The sequence below is a fragment of the Haliotis rufescens genome, unplaced genomic scaffold (genome assembly GCF_023055435.1).
Source record: "Haliotis rufescens isolate VD_foot unplaced genomic scaffold, xgHalRufe1.0.p SCAF_2, whole genome shotgun sequence".
Taxonomy (NCBI): domain Eukaryota; kingdom Metazoa; phylum Mollusca; class Gastropoda; order Lepetellida; family Haliotidae; genus Haliotis; species Haliotis rufescens.
This window is the reverse complement of record NW_025963890.1, coordinates 48,105,659-48,130,436: the sequence shown is the minus strand read 5'-3', so window position 1 is coordinate 48,130,436 and position 24,778 is coordinate 48,105,659. Positions and strand designations below refer to the sequence as shown.

General features: G+C 41.1%; 2 protein-coding genes across 3 annotated transcripts in view; one reads left to right on the top strand and one right to left on the bottom strand.

Moving 5' to 3' along the window:
- The window catches only part of LOC124146248 (ceramide kinase-like), a 28,040-nt gene extending 26,205 nt beyond the window's left edge, over positions 1-1,835 (bottom strand). Inside the window, exon 1 of the mRNA XM_048400074.1 lies at positions 1,696-1,835. Coding sequence (XP_048256031.1) covers positions 1,696-1,760 — 65 coding nt within the window. The 5' untranslated portion in view covers positions 1,761-1,835. The remainder of the gene's footprint in view (positions 1-1,695) is intronic.
- On the top strand, positions 1,757-21,436 carry LOC124146250 (ceramide kinase-like). 2 transcript variants are annotated; one of them, XM_048400075.1, is made up of 14 exons: positions 1,757-1,893; positions 4,286-4,308; positions 4,558-4,686; positions 5,510-5,719; positions 5,819-5,941; positions 6,687-6,750; positions 7,159-7,304; positions 8,339-8,413; positions 9,335-9,481; positions 11,692-11,785; positions 13,290-13,330; positions 17,224-17,411; positions 19,845-20,008; positions 21,183-21,436. In XM_048400075.1, exons 3-14 carry the CDS (start codon positions 4,566-4,568, stop codon positions 21,274-21,276), a joined length of 1,467 nt encoding a protein of 488 aa, XP_048256032.1. In that variant the 5' UTR covers positions 1,757-1,893; positions 4,286-4,308; positions 4,558-4,565; the 3' UTR covers positions 21,277-21,436. The 2 variants fall into 2 exon arrangements, with proteins under 2 accessions (XP_048256032.1, XP_046372402.2); XM_046516446.2 differs by lacking the exon at positions 4,286-4,308 and having other exon boundaries at positions 1,759-1,893; positions 4,535-4,686.
- The last annotated feature ends 3,342 nt before the right edge of the window (positions 21,437-24,778 follow it).

The following is a 24,778-nucleotide window of genomic DNA, read 5'->3' as shown; positions in this document are numbered from 1 at the left end:
ATATGCATACAACCAAATATCACGGTTCTTAGAAATGTGGGTGTCCGTTTCTAACCTTGTTAGAATATATCTGTGAAGAGACGGAGAAACCTCATATTTAATAAGACGCGACCTTTGAATAGCTGATGAGGGACTGAATACAGGTTAGCACCATTCTGCCAGGGTGTCACAGACTTGTCACCTGCTGTAGACTGGCCTACATGAACTTGAATTCCAGGAGGGCACAGACACGTTTTGGGTATGAGAGGCCCCGGTGTTCGCTCACCGTGAGTTAGTGAGTGAGTTGGGTTTTACGCTTTTATCACGCAAATGAGGGGAATCGTCTCGGCCTTCGACATAAGTGAGTGAGTGAGTTGGATTTAACGCCGCTTTTAACAGTATTCCAGTTATATCGCGGCGTGTCAGGTTCATGTGGGAGGAAAGCCCGAAGTGATGCAGGTCTCAGACGTTTACCACTTCGGTGAAACCCACGAGCACAGGTATGGTGCTGACAAACCTAGAAACATAATCGGGGCGAACCGGGATTCGAACCCACAATCATAGGTTTCTGGCGTGCCCAAGGGACGCAACTCTGCACAGCGAATCGCGGCGCCTTAGACGACTGGGCCACCCGTGCCCCCCCCCCCCCCCCCCCCCCCCCCCCCTTCGACATAAGGCTATAATGGGAGGCATGACTCTGCTGGGAGGCAGCATTGTGATGACAGTGTGCATGCAGTGGGTGTATCTGTGTGTCAGATGAGCCACGCCCTGTCAGGAACATCGATAATCCATGCCACGATCACAAATTGTAATGTGGACATCTTAGAAAATGCAATAAACAGTAAAACAGGCCAGTGCACCACGGAAGTATAATTTAATAGTAAACGGCTCCTCCTCCTCTTCTTCTTCTAAAGATATACAGTAAAGTACGGTTATAACGAACGCAAAGGGACTACTAATTTTAGTTCGTTATAACCGTGGTTCGTTATACATATACATATACATATACAGCATAACTACAGCAAATAGTTGGGACCAAAACAGTAAGTTCGTTATATCCGTAAGTTCGTTATAAGCGTGTTCGTTATAACCGTAGTTTACTGTATGTCATATCAAAGGATTCTGATATAAACTAGTTTCCATGACAACGCACGAGTGTCAGTGAGAGCGATGTAACTACATCAGTACTGACCGAGGTTTTGTAAATAGGTAAGATACACATGAAGACGAATGTAATAATATCTGCATTAACCACTTGATATAATTATCTCACGTGTACCTTGATCTATGTGGCTGGTTGAGTCAAGTGGGTTCCCCCATTGGGGCTCTCGGCTAGGTGTAACGCGGCCTTGAAAAGTATCAAGTGATTAAGATCATAGGCAATGGTGAAAGTCTGACATTCGGATTCACGATCTTAGGATCCTGTCACTCCCAAGGTACGCAACTCCCCGTAATTGATAATGATTACGAATATATGCCATATCTGGGCAGACACGTATTATCGTGTGACGAGACATGCAGTCGAATGACTGAATGATCCAGCTGTCACGGTAGCCAGGAACCGAGTGGCCCTATGTTACGGGTGTCCAACAGGTATTCCCCGACCACTACCCCCGGACAGCTTCACGAGCCTAGAAACCTCGCTATAACGCTGTTTACAGAGCCACTGTTGCCTATCTGTCAGACGGAGAGTGAATGCATATACCGTAGACTCACTGAGCTTGTGCTGTAGCTTGTGGGGCAGGGTTCTCTTGTACTGACCCCGTTCGAGGGGAAAACATCGGATTGCAGCTAGACTGGGTGGGGAGTCCCGAACATCGGTCAAAGGGCGCAGCGAGGCGCTGGCTGGCACTTTCCCACGGTCTTCAACTGCTTGACAAGGAAAGAATAACACGCGATAACAGTCTTCAAATAGTAAGTATACGCCGCACACTGGTCTTGTCTAATGACACTTAAAATCCTATTCCGTGAATAACCTGGACACTACGGTATCGATACAGAATGTCACAGAAATGTATTGAAGCAGCTAAAACCCTGATTCTGCTGCTTTCAACCAGAGACCATATACCGATCAGTATGGCCCCTCATTCAACCTCATCGACAGACCTCGCTGGCCCTGCCTGGGACGCTTCGGTAACAGGGTTGTTAGCTGTGATGTTAGCTGACAGTCGCGATTGGATCCGACAGTCAGGGCATAAAACCCTATTGTCAGACCCTGCCGTGGCACTGGGGTAGGGAGATGTTAGTCTGTCTAACAGTCCCTTGACCATTTTATTTTCACTTTCGTCCAGCACTGTGATGCCATAGCATTAGATGAAGCAAGTCTAGATATTTCCATAGGTTCCCATCTCACTGGGGCTCCTTTTAAATTTAAATGTAGTTGCTTGTTTCTATCAAAATTATACATTGTCAGAGACTAGGGGGTAAATCTCAGGGTGATATGTATATGTCACATTCTTATAAAGTGGGTGTATTTATGTGCTATTTCAACTTGTCCTCTTATTCATGGATTTTTGCCCTACCTACCTCAGTCCAAAATTGACATGATTTCCTGTGCTTCAGGATTATGACTGGTTTTGATTTGAGAGGTCTGGGTTTTGCTTGTGGTAGACTTGGTACAAGGATAGTAGGGCTGGGACGTGTAACTCGGGTACTCAGGGTACTGACTAGCACCCGGGTGCCTACAGCACTACCCGGACCGTGGTTAGTCAAGTAATATATTGTTTAATGGCAGAAAGTATCTAGAACTCCATGGGTACACTACAAGTCACTAATGTTAGCATTTCTTTCTGACTATGCACCAATTCCTTCTGACTTTCATATGTTTGAATAATGATAATGCTTCAGTCAACTTCAGTGTATGCATGACCACATCGTTTTATTCATACATCTGAATACATTTTGCCAGGGCTACATTCAAATTATTCCCATTCAGACATTTTGTACCCAACTGCTGAGACCTACAGCAGGTACCCGGGTAGGGTCGGGTAATAGGGGGTTGGGTACCCAGGTAATAAATTTGGACTCGTCTCAGCCCTAAGGATTGAGTATTCAGACAATCATACATAAGAGATTTCCTGATTTTGGTGGGCATAGTCTTGGCATTCTAGTATTTCAGAGACAGAATGGGTCCTTAATGTACCCCTTACCTGAAGTAAGACTCACCGAAATGGGAAATTGTGGTTTGGATGTAATTTATATAAGTTCAGTAACCTTCTAAGAATTCACTGGCAGAATATGTCCTTGATATCCAATACACATATATAGACCCGTGAAGATCCGGGGTAGAATAGGTCTTCAACAACCCATGCTTGCTGTAAAAGGCGACTTTGCTTGTCGTAAAATTCAACTAACAGGATCGGGTGGTCAGGCTCGCTGACTTGGTTGATGTAGGTCATCGACCCCAATTGCGTGGAACGATGCTCATGATATCAATCACTGGATTGTCTGGTTCAGATTCGATTATTTACAGACCGCCGTCATATAGCTGGAATATTGCTGAGTGCGGCGTTAAACAACAAACCAACCAACCAACTTTTTACTCTGGTCACCATTGTTGCTATATGACTGACTTAAGCAATGCTGTACAATATTTGTATTTAGTCTCTGAAATTATAACATATTTCAATATTGTTTTGTTAAATTGTCTATTAATATATGTGACCAACCATTTGATAAGGGACTTGACTTTTCATTATATTTTAGAACTACAGCATCTTTGGAACACAAATATGCAATTCACAAGCTTCAATTAATATTTATTACAGAGATGCATGATATCACACATATCAATCTTCATGGAAGTAAGTTGACGTCAAACGTCTTTATGACGTCATAGCACAATTGTATCCTAGATAGATCTTCAGCAACCCATGCTTACCGTAAAAGGCGACAATGCTTGTCGTAAGAGGCGACTATCGGGATTGGGTGTCAGGCTCGCTGACTTGGTTGATGCATGTCATCATATCCCAATTGCGTGGATCGATGCTCATGATGTCAATCATTGGATTGTCTGGTCAAGATTCGATTATTTACAGACCGCCATCATATAGCTGGAATATTGGTGAGGGCGGCGTTGAAAAACGAACAAACAAATCCTGGTGGGTCACATATGATAGAAAGGAGACTAAAGAGTATTTTCTGAAATCTGAAGAAATCTAGATACTATTGAAGACATTCTTGGGACTTATTGAATATTTTTGTTTCAACTGTCTGTAAGAGATATTAACAGTTTAGCTGTACATTACTTCAACTGTAAATGTCATATGAAAGCCATGTTGTAACCTTGGGTATGTGTCTCCTCCAGCCCAGGAAGACAGCAGCCGACTTGTGTGGAGGTAAGTGTCACATATAATAGGCTGTAGCTACATGGATATGTTTCTCCTCCAGCCCAGGAAGACAGCAGCCGACTTGTGTGGAGGTAAGTGTCACATATAATAGGCTGTAGCTACATGGATATGTTTCTCCTCCAGCCCAGGAAGACAGCAGCCGACTTGTGTGGAGGTAAGTGTCACATATAATAGGCTGTAGCTACATGGATATGTTTCTCCTCCAGCCCAGGAAGACAGGAGTCGACTTGTGTGGTAATGGCGGAGGCACCTGAGTTGTTGAGTGGGGATCTGCTGAGTGGTGGACAGGAATACAGTGTACACCTGTCACCTGACGGCCTACGCTGGCAGCTGACCAATCAGAAGAAGGAACCCACAGGTAGCTGCTGCCCCCTAGATGGTATACACTGTTCCCTTCATGCCAGACACTAGCAGTTCAAGGGAGATAATCCTAAATGTGTGGATTGATGCTCATGATGTCAATCATTGAAATTTCTGGTTCAGACTTGACTATTTATAAACCGCTGTCATACAGCTTGAACATTGCTGAGTGCAGCATTAAACAACAAACCACATTACTACCGTTTTTCCTCAATTTTTTGTGTGTGTTTTTTTTCTTTCTTTTATTGTTTTTAGAAAGATGCACCTGTTACATAAATGGGCTTCCGTCCAGGGTAGCAGAAAGCCCATGACATAAAGCACAACTTATCAGTACATCTTACTTTGTTGTGTTTTTTTTTACAGAAAATAACATACTTCTCACTCACACATTCACTCTAGTTTACGGTATATATCATATTGCAGTTTAGGAAAGTACATGGTCTCAAACATTAAAATCTTAAGTACAGTTTTTCCTCAATTAAACGCCCAGGCGCATATATCTTTAAGACACTCTTTACCCCCAGCATTTAATCGCAAAGATAATAATGGGAGAATTGTGTGTATAAAAACTAACTTCATAAAGGCCTGGTGTTTATTCGAGATCTCGATATGTATTTGCAGTCCGGCATTTAATCGAGGAAGCACGGTATGTTCTGTATTTTCAGCATTACCTTGGTGTATAAAGAAATATTGTGCATATCATATTGATGATCCCAGTATTTGTGTGTCTTAAACATGTGGCTCACATAATTCACATGCAATTTCCTAATTTAAACAAACATTCCTTTCAATGAATCATCATATACCCTGCTTCAATGTAGAGGTCAGCCTCCCGTGGAGTGACATCTACGGCCTGGGAACAGATGGCCTGGGGGAGACAACTCAGGTGAATGGTGAGGGCAAGAGCTTCACCATCCACTTTATATCCCGCAGAAAGGATATGAAGTGGAGAGCAGCTGAGAAGAAGTTTGATGTGAAGGAAGGTGACGTCAGTGCATGGGTTGTCCAGATACAAGCCAAGTATCGACCAGGTGGGTTTCTCTGCTTGTGGTGGACGTCATGACAGAATTTGATGAAAGATGAATACCAACACTTCCAATATAATTTGTTGTTTGTTCTGTTTTGTTCAGCGACCCCTAAAAGCCTGCTTGTGATAGTGAACCCAATCGGGGGCAAGGGTCAAGGTCGACAGATCTATGAGGAGAAGGTGGCTGGCTTCTTCAAGACGGCAGGGATTGATACTCATGTTTTCAGTCAGTACCATGTTTTATTTTAAACAGAATTAAGAAATTTTCATTCCTTTTAATTTAAACATTCAAGTCTATGAAGATATTCATGTTCCCCATTACAGAATTATGATGTCATTTTAATATATGAAGCTAGATAGTTTTTTTGGTAAATAATATACTTTCATTGTGAAGCATATAGTGTGTTGAACAGCTGGGTATTATACCAATGTCTAAACAACTGTAGTAATGATTGGCCTGACGAAAAATTATCTGGACAGGGGGTGTCATAGATATATGCAATCTTTGTGAATGGGGAAATATCTGAACAATAATTGTAACAAACACATATCAGAGTGTAACACTGGTTGATCTTTAGTATATGTTGAATAGTTGACAAAGTGCCACATCTATCTCAATGTAGTATTGGTTGGTCAAGGCAGAGAATGTTACTATAATTGTTATTTATAAAGGTGTTTATTTAAGAGCTAATGAAAGATTGGATTTCTCATCATGCATAGGGGCGGTCCGTAGCCTAGTGGTTAAAGCGTTCGCTCGTCACGCCGAAGACCTGGGTTCGAATCCCGACATGGGTACAATGTGTAAAGCCCATTTCACTCACTCATCATGCATAATAAGGAAATGTGAAACAATTTCAGAAATTGCAGTAATTATAATGTTTTTCTGGAGGCATTATCAAACTTCCGTTTACTGCCTTGACTTTGCTGGAGACTACCGGTACATTATTTTTTAAAAACATTCTCTATTGCAGTAACAGAGAGGGCAAAACATACAGAGGAAATCATAAATAACTTTGACTTCTCTAAAGTGGAAGGGTGAGAGTATGACAAATGTTCATGGTGTTACCATATTAAGATAAAAGAAATATGAACTTTATAACAATAATTATTAAAAGTTGGGATCTACACTGAGCGTTACACAATGTATATGTGTAAATGGAATATATTGACCTAAACAAGTTTCGAATAAGCTTGTATGTGTATATGAACACTATTGGTATGTTGGTACAAATACCCTCTAATCTACATGAAAATGGTTATGGTGGTATGAATACTCTGCGATGTATACGACACTTATTGCTGTATATGTACATGTATATGGGAAATACATTTTTTTTTTTAAATTGTGAAAAAAGTTTCAATATGACACATGTACACCAGAGCCTGTGTCGAGGAGGTGTCCAGAGGTTGATTTCTCATGTCAGCAGTTTTGTGTGTGTCCAGCATCGTGACAGTGGGAGGAGACGGGATGTACCAGGAGGCACTCAACACGCTCATCCAACGGAACCAGAAAGAGGCTGGCATCGACGTCAATAATCCAGAGTCTGTCCTCAAGCCGTTAGATATCAAGTTTGGCATCATTCCAGCAGGTGCTTGTTGCTTGTATTACACAGACACAATGACAGGCTTAGTGTGACTGAGATGTATTACCTTGTGTCTTGTTAAAAGAGTGTACATCATGTTTTCATTGGTACAGTATGGAACACGTAATATATTATATTGTTAAGTCAGAGCAATTTCTCTTGTGATACGTAACAATATTATTATCTCCCGCCATAAAGTGGAAGGGGGATATAGGAATGGGTGCTGTCCATCCATCCTTCCATCCTTCTGTCTTTCAGTCTGTCCTTCTTTCCGTCCATCCATGTGTCCGTCAAGTTTCGTTTCCAGAGCAGAACTCAAAAACCATGAGAGATAACTTAATCAAACTTGGCACGTAGATAGGTCTAGTGGAGAATTGGTGCCTTTCGATAGTTTGGGATTTAAAAAAAATGTATTTTTTGAGTTTCCACGGCAACGACTTTGACTTAGACTGAAAATCGTGCTAGTGCTCTTTTCTGGAGCAGATCTTGAAAACCGTACAATATTTCTTCACCAAACTTGGCACATTGATAGGCCTAGTGGTAAATTGGTGCCTTTGGTTAGTTTGGGATGTTTGAACAATTTATTTTTCGAGTTTCAAGAGCAATGACTTTGACTTAGACTAAAAATGGTGGTAGTGCTTGTTTCCGGAGGTCTAATGCCTTGCACACAACCGGACATGTCATAATGGCAGGGGATGTGAGTATTTCATGCTTGTTTACATTGTCTTCAATTAATAATAATCGTGACACCCACACTTTAAGATAGGCTTTCGATCGCTTTGTGTAAAGGGACCTAATTTTGAATAAAAATATGTCTAAAAATAATTTTTAACCAGAAATCAAAACTTCAATAAATATATTTTCAGGTCTTGTATGTTACCGTGGTTACAAGACTTGATGCCTTTGCTGTATGTTGTTATTGGAGCGTGTTACAATGAGAAATGTAGGTGTTAAATTAGTAAGATGTGGTCAATACTAGAGTGCTGGAGAGTTTTACTCAAGGGGGTGATGTGATGTACATGTTCTTGTGATATCTTCAGGCACTGGCAATGGACTTTGTGGTATGGCAACAGGCGTGATAGACATAGAGACAGCAATATTACATGTTATCAGAGGTACGTGATGAAACTAAACGAACATCTTTCTTCCATAGTACCATTCAACAGTGACTGCCAGTGTTTATCTATTTATTTATTTGGTGTTTAACGCTGCACTCAGCAATATTCAGCTATCTGGGAAATAATCAAGTCAACATCGGTAACTTGGATGATTGCATGTCATTATATGCTTGTGATGTCAGTCACTGGATTGTCTGGTCCAGTCACATAGCTGGAATATTGTTGAGTGCATGTTTAACAAGAAACAAATCCAACATTCTTCTGTGTTATCTTTGATTTAATAGGCTATATGACGGCGGTCTGTAAATAATCGAGTCTGGACCAGACAATCCAGTGATTGATATAACGAGCATCAATCCACGCAATTGGGATCGATGACATGTTTCAACCAAGTCAGCGAGGCTGACCACCCGTTAGTCCCCTCCTACGACAAGCATGGTCGCCTTTTACGGCAAACTTGGGTTGCTGAAGACCTATTCTACCCAGGACCTTCACGGGTCTTGATTTAATAGATACCTTGTACCTTACTCATGGGTGTGACCAACATGGGCTGTCCTTCCACATGAAGCTGATATGCCTTGATATCTCTACCTCATTCCAACCGTGAATATCCAGATTAGAATAGGTCTTCAGCAACCCATACTTATCGTAAGAGGCTAAAAACGGGATCGGTGGTTAAGCTTGCAGACTTGGTTGATGCACGTCATCTTGTCCCAATTGTGTGGATCGATGCTGATGATGTCAATCACTGGATTGTCTGTTCCAGACTTGATTATGTACAGACCGCCGTCATATAGCTGGAATATTGCTGAGTGCCGCGTTAAACAACAAGCTAACAAACAAAACAAAACAAAACATAACATTGTCATTCTTTTCTCCTTGATTTTATCGATACTTTAAGAAAAACGTCTTCTTCAGGGGAGACAACTGGTTTCAATATATTTGGTATCTACGAGCCCGGCAAGTTGCTGTCTTACAGTGGCCTACTGTTTGCTCACGGCTTCACTTCTGCAGTGATTAAGAAGACGGAGGAGAAAAGATGGATGAAAACTTTCCGATATCCATGTGAGTGATGATCAGTTATCTGATATCTGATACACAGCAGTAGTCATGTCTGATGTCTGTGTCATGTATGGTGTCTGTCAGACATGTCTGATGTCTGTGTCATGTCTGGTGTCTGTGAGTCATGCCTGATGTCTGTGTCATGTATGGTGTCTGTCAGACATGTCTGGTGTCTGTGTGTCGTGTCTGGTGTCTGTGTGTCATGTCTGGTGTCTGTGTCATGTCTGGTGTCTGTGTCATGTCTGGTGTCTGTGTGTCATGTCTGGTGTCTGTGAGTCATGTCTGGTGTCTGTGTGTCATGTCTGATGTCTGTGTCATGTCTGGTGTCTGTGAGACATGTCTGATGTCTGTGTCGTGTCTGGTGTCTGTGAGACATGTCTGATGTCTGTGTCATGTCTGGTGTCTGTGAGTCATATCTTATGTCTGTGAGTCATGTTTGGTGTAGGAGTCATGCCTGGTTTCTGTGAGTCTTGTCTGGTATCTGTGTGTCGTGTCTGGTGTCTGTGACTCATGTCTGGTGTCGGAGTCATGTCTTATGTCTGTGAGTCATGTCTGGTGTCTGAGTCATGTCGGGTGTCTGTGAGTCATGTCTGGTGTCGGAGTCATGTCTGATGTTTGTGAGTCATGTCTGGTGTCTGATTCTAGTCTGGTGTCGGTGAGTCATGTCTGATGTCAAAGTCATGAGATCTGTAGTCATGTCTGATGTCTGAAGCTATTCTTGTGTCTGTAAGTAATGTCATTTCTGGTGTTTGCAGTCATGTCTGGTATCTGTGAGTCATATTTAATGTCTGTGAGTCATGTCTGTGGTCTTTCGGTCATATCTTTTGTATATGAGTTATGTCTGGTGTTTGCAGTCATGTCTGGTATCTGTGAGTCATATTTAATGTCTCTGAGTCATGTCTGATGTCTGTTTGATGTCTGTGACTCTGTAATAGTCATATCTGTAGCACGTCTTGATTATGAACACCATGTAAATACTTGTTTGAATTTGGATACAGATTCATTATTTGAATGATACGCATATTAAAGTTATTCAGGTAACTTTTTAGATGAAACTTTGTGATGCCTCGTGACAATGCTACTGTTTTACATTTTCTCTGCTAGTGAGTCCATGTGGAATGTGGCAAGCCAACTTCCCAACATTAAAACAGGCTCTGAGGCTCTGAGGCTCTGAGGCTCCAGTTTTCTGCATTACTTACTGTTAAAAACCAGAGACCATCAGTCACAACCTGCTTGTCCACATCTTCCCGAGGCAAGGGAGTTAACTGACTACAAAAGTCCAGTTTCCACCCTTGTCGAAATAGGCTGGTATTATGGAGTTACATTTTGGCTAGACTAACGAGTCTATGCATAGTCCAATCAAAATCGTGCAACGACATCGAAATCCGGTTAGTAAACTGTTGTGCAGATTTCGGTCAATTGCATGATTTGCAAAGCATGTGCACTTCCAATTCATCAACAGATATTTTCCAAATCTTTTCATGTTTTTTATCAAGGTGCTCACGTGATTTGATGCACAATATAGATCTTGATTATCGATCAGATTGTCTTGACTAGGCGCCGCCATTTTGTTTGAAACAAATGGAATTTATACAAGAGGTGGAATCTGATTGGTCCATAGGAGAGGCTTAGAAGGGACATAACTCGTAATAACCACTGGTGGCACTACGATCGAGCCCAGGAATTCCAGCCTAGTTCGGCAAGGGTGGAAACTGGACTTCTAAAGTCAGTTAACTCCCTTGCCTCGGGAAGATGTCTTGTCCAGTGATGTGAATACCATATTTATAATCTGTAACCATGGAACTAGCCCGTAGTGAGTGAGTTAGCGAGTTGGGTTTTACGCAGCTTTTGACAGTATTCCAGTTATATCACGGCGTGTCAGCTTAATGTGGGAGGAAAGCCCGAAGTGATGCAGGTCTCAGACGTTTACCACTTCGGTGAAACCCACGAGCACGGGTATGGTGCTGACAAACCTAGAAACATTATCGGGGAAAACGGGGATTCGAACCCACAATCATAGGGACGCAACTCTGCACAACAAATCTCGGCGCCTTAGACGACTGGGTCACCCGTGCCCCACTAGCCCTTAGAGATATTCACTGTTCTCTGACTTGCAGAGTAGTAACCATGGCACTAAACAAATCAGCTTGAGAGAAAGTCTCCTGGTACAGAAGAGAAAATGAGCTGATACTTCTGTGTTGAAACATTTCCAGATGTGATATTGACTCATTCGTTCAGCAAGAAGTCAGTTTATGAACCAGAAATCCATGTGATGGAAAAGACAGTTGGAGATGACAGCCAAGAAAAGTAAGTGATGTGTAATAATGTCGAAATATCAAAGATGAAGGCATTGGTTGTTTAGCTCACCGAGCATGAAGGACCAAGTTATATTGTGTGAGTGAGTGATTGTTGTCAAAATGCAAGTCAGCAATATCCCAGTGATATCAAGGCTGCATGTACTCTAAATCTTGAAATTAACGCGAGCATGAATTAAATGCAAAAATGCGAGTGGTCTTTGCTCGCATTATTAAACAACGCATTTATATCAACAATAAGACATTTTGGATAGCAGAAATACCAACTCAGACATACGCTGAAAACGAACAACTATGTATTTCACATCACTGTTTATTGAGCAGCACTTGTAACAAGTATATAAACAATTCCATTCAAACAGTAATTACCGTATTCGACGTAATAAGCGCCCAGGGCGCTCTCAAAATTAGAAATATGGGGCTCTCATTAGAATATTATTTTGTTGAGTTGAGTTGAAAGATAAATTTCGTGGTTTATGCTGACAGCCTGGAATGTTTATATACGAGAGATATATTTTTCCAGAATTTAATTGCCCATAATTAAGGGTGCATATAACACACGAGTGCGTAGTATACGCGAATAAATAAGTATTGTGTACATTGATCAATCGGAAAGGGTGCACATTGGGATTGTTCACGAGCCAATATATTAGCAGATATCGCCGTGGGCGCTTATTAGAGCGGGGCGCTTATTACGTCGAATACGGTACATCCTGTGAATTGTCCCTGCTGGGGTCAAGACAAGAGTTCTACACACTTAGGTCATCGTTGATCACACCTGCAAGTCCAGACAGACGCCACCCACGCAACACGGTGTCTTTGTTCTTTGCGACTGCGTCAAATGCCGACACGAGCCAGCGCACATGTATTGTTTTAGCGGAAGTACTCTAATCAGTGCTAATGAGCGGTGCTATTTGGTGTGTGATTGGATTAATGTAAGGTTGGATGAGGGTGAGGATTCTCCTGTAAACCTGACAGAGGACATTTTGTTAAGATATAAATCCACTGATGCTTGAGAGGAGGGGGTGTCGCATTCATATTGAGTCGCATTATTGACTAGGGGCCAGCGGTCGCATTCTTTTGGAGACGCATTAATTTCACGATTTACAGTAAATAATCGAGTCCCAGGTAATTTGGAGGTAAAATGCATGATCAGGTTTCAATATTATTGAGGAAATGTGAAATGCAAAACAGCCATGTCACAGTAAACAATGACCACTAAATCATCATTGTGTCAACTTTAAGTTCTGACAAGACGAAGTGTTGGTGAGCTACTCTGTTTCTGAACCTCTAACTGTAGGGAAGCAAAATTAATTTTCCTGGTTGAACAGGCCTCTTATTGCAACTTTGTATGACACTGTGTTTCAGACCTCTTAGTGCAACATTTTGGATAACAGTTTGCATTTCTTGCCTCTTATTGTAACATTTTGTATAAAATTATAAACATTGTACGACACTGTGTTTAATGCTTCACGCTGCAACATTGTATGTTTCAGAGCTGATTCAGAAGGAGCAGCTGCCTCCCTCCCTGAGAAAGGTACTGTGAACAGCAAGAAACCTTCCTTTTCTAAGTGTTAGATGAAGCATAAATCATATAAATACATATTGCAGTATACCTGGAAGACCTGGGTTAGAATAGGTCTTCAGCAACCCATGCTTGCCACAAAAGACGACTATGCCAGGCATATGAGGTGACTAACGGGATTGGGTAGGCAGGCACGCTGACTTGCTTGATGCATGTCATCGTATCCCAATTGCGTAGATCAATGTTCATGATGTCAATCACTGGATTGTCTGGTCACGAATTGATTATTTACAGACTGCTGTAATATAGCTGGAATATTGCTGAGTGCGGCGTTTAAACAACAAACAAACAAATTTATCAAAGAAGACATTCCCATTACAGTCTGTGGAGAGAATACTAATGTTGGACCTGTGTTGTTCAATTCACAACGTGTAGTGTTCAGGCGATGTTTTGTGCTGAGCATGGCAAGTATTGATGAATTGGACAACATCATCTCCCTCCAGGAGGCCATCAGACAGGGGACTCTACACCCACCAATACTTAAAAGACATGGTACCAAACACCCACCAAAACCCATCTATCAGACAAGGGACACTGCACCCACCAATACTTAACAGACATGGTACCCACCACCCACCAAAACCCATCTATCAGACAGGGGACCCTAAACCCACCAATATCCATCAGACAGGGGACTCTACACCTACCATACTTAACAGACATGGTACCCACCACCCACCCAAACCCATCTATCAGACAAGGGACCCTAAACCCACCAATACCCATAAAACAGGGGACACTACACCCACCAATACTTAAAAGACATGGTACCCACCACCCACCAAAACCCATCTATCAGACAGGGGACTCTACACCCACCAATACTTAACAGACATGGTACCCACCACCCACCAAAACCCATCTATCAGAAAGGGGACCAAACACCCACCAATACCCATCAGACAGGGGACTCTACAACTACCAATACTTAACAGACATGGTACCCTACACCCACCAAAACCCATCTATGAGAAAGGGGACCAAACACCCACCAATACCCATCAGACAGGGGACTCTACAACTACCAATACTTAACAGACATGGTACCCACCACCCACCAAAACCCATCTATCAGAAAGGGGACCAAACACCCACCAATACCCATCAGACAGGGGACTCTACAACTACCAATACTTAACAGACATGGTACCCTACACCCACCAAAACCCATCTATCAGAAAGGGGACCAAACACCCACCAATACCCATCAGACAGGGGACTCTACAACTACCAATACTTAACAGACATGGTACCCTACACCCACCAAAACCCATCTATCAGAAAGGGGACCAAACACCCACCAATACCCATCAGACAGGGGACTCTACAACTACCAATACTTAACAGACATGGTACCCTACACCCACCAAAACCCATCTATCAGAAAGGGGACCAAACACCCACCAATACCCATCAGACAGGGGACTCTACAACTACCAATACTTAACAGACATGGTACCCACCACCCACCAAAACCCATCTATCAGAAAGGGGACCAAACACCCACCAATACCCATCAGACAGGGGACTCTACAACTACCAATACTTAACAGACATGGTACCCTACACCCACCAAAACCCATCTATCAGAAAGGGGACCAAACACCCACCAATACCCATCAGACAGGGGACTCTACAACTACCAATACTTAACAGACATGGTACCCTACACCCACCAAAACCCATCTATCAGAAAGGGGACCAAACACCCACCAATACCCATCAGACAGGGGACTCTACAACTACCAATACTTAACAGACATGGTACCCTACACCCACCAAAACCCATCTATCAGAAAGGGGACCAAACACCCACCAATACCCATCAGACAGGGGACTCTACAACTACCAATACTTAACAGACATGGTACCCTACACCCACCAAAACCCATCTATCAGAAAGGGGACCAAACACCCACCAATACCCATCAGACAGGGGACTCTACAACTACCAATACTTAACAGACATGGTACCCTACACCCACCAAAACCCATCTATCAGAAAGGGGACCAAAGACCCACCAATACCCATCAGACAGGGGACTCTACAACTACCAATACTAAACAGACAGGGACCCTACACCCACCAATACCCATCAGACAGGGGACCATACAACCATCAATACCCATGAAGTGTATAGCTCTTATGTCATGTTTATTATGTAGGTATTCTGCTACAGCTGAAGTGTATAGCTGTTATGTCATGTGTATCATGTAGGTATTCTGCTACAGTTGAAGTGTATATGTATAGCTGTTATGTCATGTTTATCATGTAGGTATTCTGCTACAGTTGAAGTGTATATCTGTTATGTCATGTTTATCATGTAGGTATTCTGCTACAGTTGAAGTGTATAGCTGATATGACATGTTCATCATGTAGGTATTCTGCTACAGTAGAAGCGTATAGCTGTTATGTCATTATGTAGTGATTCTGCTACAGTAGAAGTGTATAGCTGTTATGACATGTTTATTATATAGGTATTCTGCTACAGCTGAAGTGTATAGCTGTTATGTCATGTTTATTATGTAGGTATTCTGCTACAGTTGAAGTGTATAGCTGTTATGTCATGTTTATCATGTAGGTATTCTGCTACAGTAGAAGTGTATAGCTGTTATGTCATTATGTAGGTATTCTGCTACAGCTGAAGTGCATAGCTGTTATGACATGTTTATTATGTAGGTATTCTGCTACAGTTGAAGTGTATAGCTGTTATGTCATGTTTATTATGTAGGTATTCTGCTACAGCTGAAGTGTATAGCTGTTATGTCATGTTTATTATGTAGGTATTCTGCTACAGTTGAAGTGTATATGTATAGCTGTTATGTCATCATGTAGGTATTCTGCTACAGTTGAAGTGTATATCTGTTATGTCATGTTTATCATGTAGGTATTCTGTTACAGTTGAAGTGTATAGCTGTTATGTCATCATGTAGGTATTCTGCCACAGTTGAATTGTATAGCTGATATGACATGTTTATTATGTAGGTATTCTGCTACAGTAGAAGTGTATAGCTGTTATGTCACCATGTAGGTATTCTGCTACAGTAGAAGTGTATAGCTGTTATGACATGTTTGTCATGTAGGTATTCTGCTACAGCTGAAGTGTATAGCTCTTATGTCATGTTTATTATGTAGGTATTCTGCTACAGTTGAAGGGTATAGCTGTTATGACATGTTTGTCATGTAGGTATTCTGCTACAGCTGAAGTGTATAGCTCTTATGTCATGTTTATTATGTAGGTATTCTGCTACAGTTGAAGTGTATAGCTGTTATGGCATGTTTATCATGTAGATATTCTGTTAAGTTGAAGTGTATAGCTGTTATGACATGTTTGTCATGTAGGTATTCTGCTACAGCTGAAGTGTATAGCTCTTATGTCATGTTTATTATGTAGGTATTCTGCTACAGTTGAAGTGTATAGCTGTTATGACATGTTTGTCATGTAGGTATTCTGTTAAGTTACCATCAGATAGGGGACATGTATAGCTGTTATGACATGTTTATTATGTAGGTATTCGGTTAAGTTGAAGTGTATAGCTGTTATGACATGTTTGTCATGTAGGTATTCTGTTAAGTTGAAGTAAAAAGCTGTTAGGTCATGTTTATCATGTTTGTTTGATTGTTTGTTGTTTAACGCCACACTCAGAAATACTCCCGCTTTATGACAGCGGTTGTTTATCATGTAGGTATTCTGTTAAGTTGAAGTGTATTGCTGTTATGACATGTTTGTCATGTAGGTATTCTGTTAAGTTGAAGTGTCTTGCTGTTATGACATGTTTATTATGTAGGTATTCTATTAAGTTGAAGTGTCTTGCTCCTGACAAAGTATGTGTCGATGTTGCAGGCTGGCGGAGACTGGAAGCCATGGAGTATATGGACATGATGATGTTTATATGCAAATTAGACACTACTCAAGACAAGATGGTGATGCGCCCTTCTGCGGACAGTTTTACGGTTTTCTTGACCAAACATTGTGGAGGCTGGGCCCATCTGAAATTCATGTTTGGATTAATGACACGAGATAGTAGTGCGGTAAGAACACTTTGCTGTATCAGTTTGTCTTTTGTTGGGGCAGTTGGGTCAGCTCGTGGTTTGTGTATTCGCTCTTCACGCCGAAGGCCCGGGTTCGATACAATGTGTGGAGCTCACTTTCAGGTGTCCCCCGCTGTGATATTGCTGGAATATTGCTACAAGCGGCGTAAAACGATACTCACTCACCAACTCACTCACTGTCTTTAGTATGATACTGTTGTTCAGTGACAAACGTAAAAACCTTTACAATAACTAATGCTTACAAACAACAAATAGTGGGGATGATACCTAGCCAATGATACCTAGGTACTGGGTTGGAAGCCAATGATACCTAGAAACTGGGTTGTAGGCCCACGAGACCTAGGTACTGGGGTGTAGGCGTGGCACACTTAGGTATTTGATTGTAGGCCCACGATAACTAGGTACTGGGTTGTAGGCATGCCACACCAAGGTGTTGGGGTTGAGGGCTCACAATACCTAGGTACTGGGGTGTAGGCCCACAATACCTAGGTACTGGGTTGTATGCCCACAATACCTAGGTACTGGGTTGTAAGCCAATGATACCTAGGTACTGGGGTGTAGGCCCACAATACCTAGGTACTGGGTTGTAGGCCCACAATACCTAGGTACTGGGTTGTAAGCCAATGATACCTAGGTACTGGGTTGTAGGCCCACAATACCTAGGTACTGGGTTGTAAGCCCACAATACCTAGGTACTGGGTTGTAGGCCCACAATACCGAGGTACTGGGTTGTAGGCCCACAATACCTAGGTACTGGGTTGTAGGCCCACGATACCTAGGTACTGGGTTGTAGGCCCACAATACCTAGGTACTGGGTTGTAAGCCAACAATACCTAGGTACTGGGTTGTAGGCCCACAATACCTAGGTACTGGGTTGTAGGCCCACAATACCTAGGTACTGGGGTGTAGGCGTGGCACACTTAGGTATTTGATTGTAGGCCCACGATAACTAGGTACTGGGTTGTAGGCATGCCACACCAAGGTGTTGGGGTTGAGGGCTCACAATACCTAGGTACTGGGGTGTAGGCTCACAATACCTAGGTACTGGGTTGTAGGCTCACAATACCGAGGTACTGGGTTGTAGGCCCACAATACCTAGGTACTGGGTTGTAGGCTCACAATACCGAGGTACTGTGTTGTAAGCCCACAATACCTAGGTACTGGGTTGTAGGCTCACAATACCGAGGTACTGGGTTGTAGGCATTGGATATCCAGGTGATGGGGTAGATCTGGGAATGCATACAGATCCTGCACCCCTCATGGTTTATTCTCCTGTCGTGTTTTATTGTATGATAAACAACTCCCACTCATTGTTTATTTCTTATTTACAAGATTTATTCCTGAACTGATGTTTGCTGCTTTGTTTGCTTGTTTGTTAATTACCATGGCTTTGTGAGCACAATCCCACTCTGTAGAGTACAAAGTCACACTAAGTCATACAATCAACACGACCACCCTATCTTTTTAACAACCTCTAAAAAATAAACATGGCAATCCCAACAGGGATGTCAGCAATATCTAAAAATTAAACTTTTGAATAACAAAGGGCACCAATTAAGCACATGCCTGGTGGGCATACATAGTTTAAAAAACACACTGGACAGTTATTGAGTTACACTACAGAAACTAACACTACCTTTATTTCAACTAAAGTCTGGCAGCAAATTTTAAGCCAATTTACATATTCAGTTTTATAATAACTCCTTGTAGATTCTCAAGTAATTGTTTGCCTTATTTCAACTGAATCAAGACGCGATTTGTCTCTCCTTTTTCTTGCGATTTTTCAATATTTATTATCTCTGAGTGTGGGCAGGTAACTGTGAAGATAGGTAGGCAACATTTATGGGTCACCTGCCCGACTGTCTTGCTGGGTTTTTAAATTATATCAAACACTGCTTGTAAATGCAAGATTTACAAAAATGAAATAATCCTGATTAAAAAAAAGTCACTAGTTCAGCACTATATGTGTATACAAAGTTTCAACTAAGAAAAATAAACCATTTGTAAGTTCCAGAAATGATCACTACCCCCATTTGAACGAACGTCCAACTTGGTAAATGAAAATAAATATGTTAAATTGAAACATTCCTATATAGCAAAAGGCACTGCATGCCAGATGTGTCTGCAAAGTTTAGGAAACAGATTTAATCAGGCTTAGAAATGAAAGTGAAATGGCTTTATATCTGTATGGATGTTTCACGACTACTGTAAACAGGGGGCCATGAAAACATGACCCCCTCTCACCCACCCCAACCCACCCCCACACACCCCACACACACCCTCCCTTAAAATTCAATTCAAATTATTTACAAGAAATTATATTTCCTTTCTTAAAGTCACATGGGTTGAGGGTGGGGAATGGATGATGCAAGTCATCTAATGAGTTCAGGAAAGTGTTCCATGGTGTTCCAGCTGAAGGTCCCCCAGTTGGTAGTACACCAGAATCTGACAGCAATAAAGGTCAAGTTCAACATCGACGAGAACCCATCACTCTCCGAGAAAGAGAAGATGGTTGGACGTCTGCTCAACATTGATGGGGAGTTGTACAGGGTTGAATCTGGAGAAGTTGACATTCGGTCAGTATAGCAGTCCCAATTCTGCTGTAAAATTATCAACATTACCCCCCCTCAAAAATTGATACAAATTCATTTAAAAAAATTCAAATCCAAATCCGAAACAAATTAATTCATTCGACAAAAAGTCAGTATAAACAGTTATCATGGGATGAGAGATAACATCAAGCAAATATGCACAGTGCAGTCCACGGTAGAATTATCAACTTTCTGTGGCTAAATTATTTCCATTTCACCCTAGAAAATTAAAACAAACTCATTTTTCGAAAACTCAGATCCAAGTCTGAAACGAACTAATTCATTCCACAAACTGTCAGTTATCATTGGATAAGACGTAAAACTAAGTGTATATGCATTGTAATATTTATTTATGGTTAGATGTTAACACAGTTTATGTAATCATAATTCTGCAGGGATGTTTAAAAGTGGGAAATATTTATTTCAAATTTTGTTTCATTGCAGGATTCATATTTTCTATAATTGAATCACATGTTAAATATTTGTGTATCATTCAAGTGCAGATTTCAACAGAAAAGCTTGAAAATAATGAAAATTAGTGTATGGATTGATTGAAAAAAATGTAAATTCTGTTATTTTTCTGCAATTTTTGCAGCTAGTTGACATTTTCTGTAAATCTTTCCACCATTGCAGAGTGTTAGAATTTGTCTGGGACTGGTAGGGCATCACATAAGTGTCATCAGGGGTGGATCTTGTCTCATCTTTTCTTGTAAGGTCACAAATCGCAGATCACAAATATTGAACTTTTACACAAACATTTGTTTTTTGATAATCCATCTTCATTTGTAAATATCTTCCCATTTTAAACAACTGATTTCATTTGTTCTTGACAGTCATATTGAAAAATCCTAGTTTCCCACATATTAGCCATTTTTGTAGATGGCAAAGTGAAACTGAATTGTTTGATAGGCATTACTTGGAAATTGACGTATGATCACGTAGACACAATTTATGGATAACAACTTCTTCTTTGACTGTAAAGGCGACATTTCTGTATAGATCCTAATACCATTATCGTTGTTTGACAATGGTATAAGAACGTACACCGAAACGTAAATTGTGTCTACTTTGAAAGTGGAACTGGTCTGTCAACATGTATGTTCCATGATGCAGGTGAGTTTCAGTGCCTTGGCATCATGAATCTGCTTTACTCTTTCAGTTTGATACCGAGGTATGTGCCGTTGTATTCGACCGATGTTGATGTATACACAGCATTGCCAGAAGAGAGTCACAGAGAGCAGCCACAGACCTAGAGAGTGCTTGGGGGGCACAGGAATCTGAAGCCAAACAGGGGGCACGGGTGACCCAGTCGTCTAAGGCGCCACGATTCGCTGTGCAGAGTTGTGTCCCCTGGGCAAGCAAGAAACCTATGATTGTGGGTTCGAATCCCGGTTCGCCCCGATAATGTTTCTAGGTTTGTCAGCACCATACCCGTGCTCGTGGGTTTCACAGAAGTGGTAAACGTCTGAGACCTGCATCACTTCGGTTTTTCCTCCCACATTAAGCTGACACGCCATGATATAACTGGAATACTGTTAAAAGCAGCGTTAAACCAAACTCACTCTCACTCACTGAAGCCAAACATGTTCAAAGCATAATGTAGTAACAATTGATTCACAAGGCCAAATGTTTAGCGTTTGTTTGTTTGTTGTTTAACGACACACTCAGCAATATTCCACCTATATGACGGCTGTCTGTAAATAATTGGAATCTGGGGCAGACATTCCAGTGATTGATATCATGAGCATCGATCAACGCAATAGGGATACGATCACAAGCATCAACCAAATCAGCAATCCCTTTATTTGCCTCTTACAAAGCATAGTCACCTCTTTAGGCAAGCATGGTTTGCTGAAGACCTACTCTAACCCGGACCTTCACAGGTGAAATGTTTCAGGTATGATATCATAAATCTATGTTTTGACATATGGTTAGACATAGCAGCTGTAATCATATAACTGCTCCCTGAAAATGATTTTGATTTTGACTTGTCGCTATCTGTGTAGCGATACACAGTATCTAAATATATTAGGGAGCAGTTGTATGGTTACTGGGTTTTGACAGTGTCATTTCCAACCTTTCACCATTTTAATGTGAAAATATCATAAGCTGATAGAGTGAGTGAGTGAATTTCTTTTTAAGCCGCTTTTAGCAATATTCCAGCTATATAATGGCAGGGGACACCAGAAATGGCCTTCACACATGTGGGGAATCGAACCCGGGTCTTTGGCGTGACGAGCGAACGCTTTAACCACTAGGCTACCCCACCATCCCTGATAGTTCGAAAAATGGATAGGTCTATATAGATGCCTTGTTCTTTACAAGTATGTTTTACACCAATCTCCTTAAAATCAGATCTTAGTGCTCGCACCCACTAAACAAAGATCTGAGGACATCCCATCAAGGGTCACGTTAGACCGACCTTTCGCAAACTTTGACCAAACAGTGGAAGGACTGACAAGAAGTCGACATTAGCCAATCAGAAGGCAGCTTTCTCGTGTTTTACGGCACTAATTCAAATTGGCGACTACGCTTCAAAACATATCTTGATACATTCTAGATTAAAAATTTGAAACCTGAACAAAAGAACATTCAGGAATGGCTAATAGATGGTCAAGATTGTATGGATTCAGTCGTTAAACCTGTAACTATCGTTTGGAATACCCCGTGTTAAAGTTTTCGAGGTTGCATGATTAGAAATCACATTCCGACTGTCACTTTCATGATCTGGTAAACGATGCTCTGATTAGTTGGATGAAAGGTCGTTCTGACGTGACCCCTAATGGGATGTCCTCAGATCTTTGTTTAGCGGTTGCAGATTAAGATCTAATTTTAATTAGATTGGTTGTACTGATAGATTGTAAAATAATTTTGACACTGAAACTTTTGACTTCCTGTTGTGATGTACAGTTTATAGCAAGTGCAGTGCTGATAGACGTGTGACATGGCTGCAGCGAACGTATCAACCATTGTTTTCCCAAGGAAAATCCTTCAGAAGAAAATCATAATTGAAAATGCAAAACATTCAGTGAAGAAAATGTCAAAAGAGACATTGTCTTGGTACTGTAACATGGGTTTACTGTAGGTCTGGTCTTAGTGCCTGAACATCATCTGGCAGCGGCCACTCTGGTCTATTGAATGTTGTAATCATTGCTATTGGAACCTGAAACACAGTGAGTGAGTGAGTGAGAGAGAGAGAGAGAGAGAGAGAGAGAGAGAGAGAGAGAGAGAGAGAGAGAGAGAGAGAGAGAGAGAGAGAGAGAGAGAGAGAGAGAGAGAGAGAGAGAGGGCTGTGTAACAGTATCATTCCTCATGGGAAACCACAATAGATGACATTTTGAATACATCATGAAGTGGTGAATATATTTTACACATTTACAGCAAATGTTTTATTATTTACTGGGGTTGTTCTAATGAGGGTAGGGTTCATTTCATGAGCAGAATTCCTAAACCGTTTCATATATCGTGAAACTTGTATTTGATGTTTCTGCAATTTTGCATACATTCTCTGCGAAACCTTTCCGCGATTATTGAATCGCAGAATTGTTCTGGGACTAGTTGTGCATCACATGAGAATCATCAGGAGTGGTTCTTGTCTCATCTTTTCTTGTAAGGTCACAATATCGCAGATCACAAATATTGAACTTCTAATTTTACACAAAATATTTTTTTTGATAATCCATCTTCATTTGTAAATATCTTCCCATTTAAAACAACTGAGTTCATGTGTTCTTGGCAGCCATATTGAAAAATCCTAGTTTCCCACACATTAGCCATTTTCGTAGATGGCAAAGTGGCTTTACCTGATATCCTTTGTCTTTATTCCTGTTGCCTGATGATAGTTAGGATAATTATGTTTCTGCCGAGTAATTAAATAAAGTCATTATGGATCATGTGCCTTTTTACGGAATACAGTATGTCATGAATGTGTGCCTTCTGGGTATAAAAATATTTGTATGATTTTAAAGCATCTATAGATATTTTCAAAAGCTCTTGATTTACAAGAACAGGATCTGATTAACACAATGTCACAATTAATCCTACTTCTTGTCATCAGCGTTTAATATACATGTCACTTAAGTTTTATTGATTATATAATGTCTCTGTGCAATATCATATGTGGTGGTCCTTGTATCTTCATGTTAGTTTTTACTGTGTTGACAAAATGCAGCAAAACCTCGTGGAATCCATTCACAATACCGTATTCTACGTAATAAGTGCCCAGGGCGCTCTCAAAATTAGAAATAGGGGGCTCTTATTAGAATATTATTTTGGTGAAAAAAGCAGAGTTGAAAGATAAATTCCGTGGTTTATGCTGACAGCCTGAAGTGTTTATGTACGACAGATATATTTTTCCAGAATTGAATTGCCCATAATTAAGGGTGCATGTAACACACGAGTGCGTATTACCGGTATACGCGAATAAATAAGTCTTGTGTACATTGATCAATCGGAAGGGGTGCTAATTGGGATTATTCACTAGCCAATATATTAGCAAATGTCGCCGTGGGCGCTTATTACGTCGAATACGGTATATATTGTTAAAAACCATGTATCTTGTTAGTCACATGGCTTAGTATTGACACACTGTGCTGGCGCCAAATAATTGATACTTTTATACATTCTTTATGGTCTTTGAGTTAATGAGAGAACGTAGCATAGAATTTTGTTCCATGGCCTAAGCATCCATATACAGTCTTCAGAAAGTGATGCCATCAAATATAGAGACATGTATGCATGTATGAATGTGTGAGT

Bases quoted from the DNA above. Each gene is read 5' to 3' on its own strand.
- LOC124146250 (XM_048400075.1), top strand. From the start codon at position 4,566: ATGGCGGAGGCACCTGAGTTGTTGAGTGGGGATCTGCTGAGTGGTGGA. The intron at 7,305-8,338 runs GTGCTTGTTGCT...TGATATCTTCAG, and splicing joins GTTTGGCATCATTCCAGCAG to GCACTGGCAATGGACTTTGT. The intron at 17,412-19,844 runs GTAAGAACACTT...ATGGTGTTCCAG, and splicing joins TGACACGAGATAGTAGTGCG to CTGAAGGTCCCCCAGTTGGT.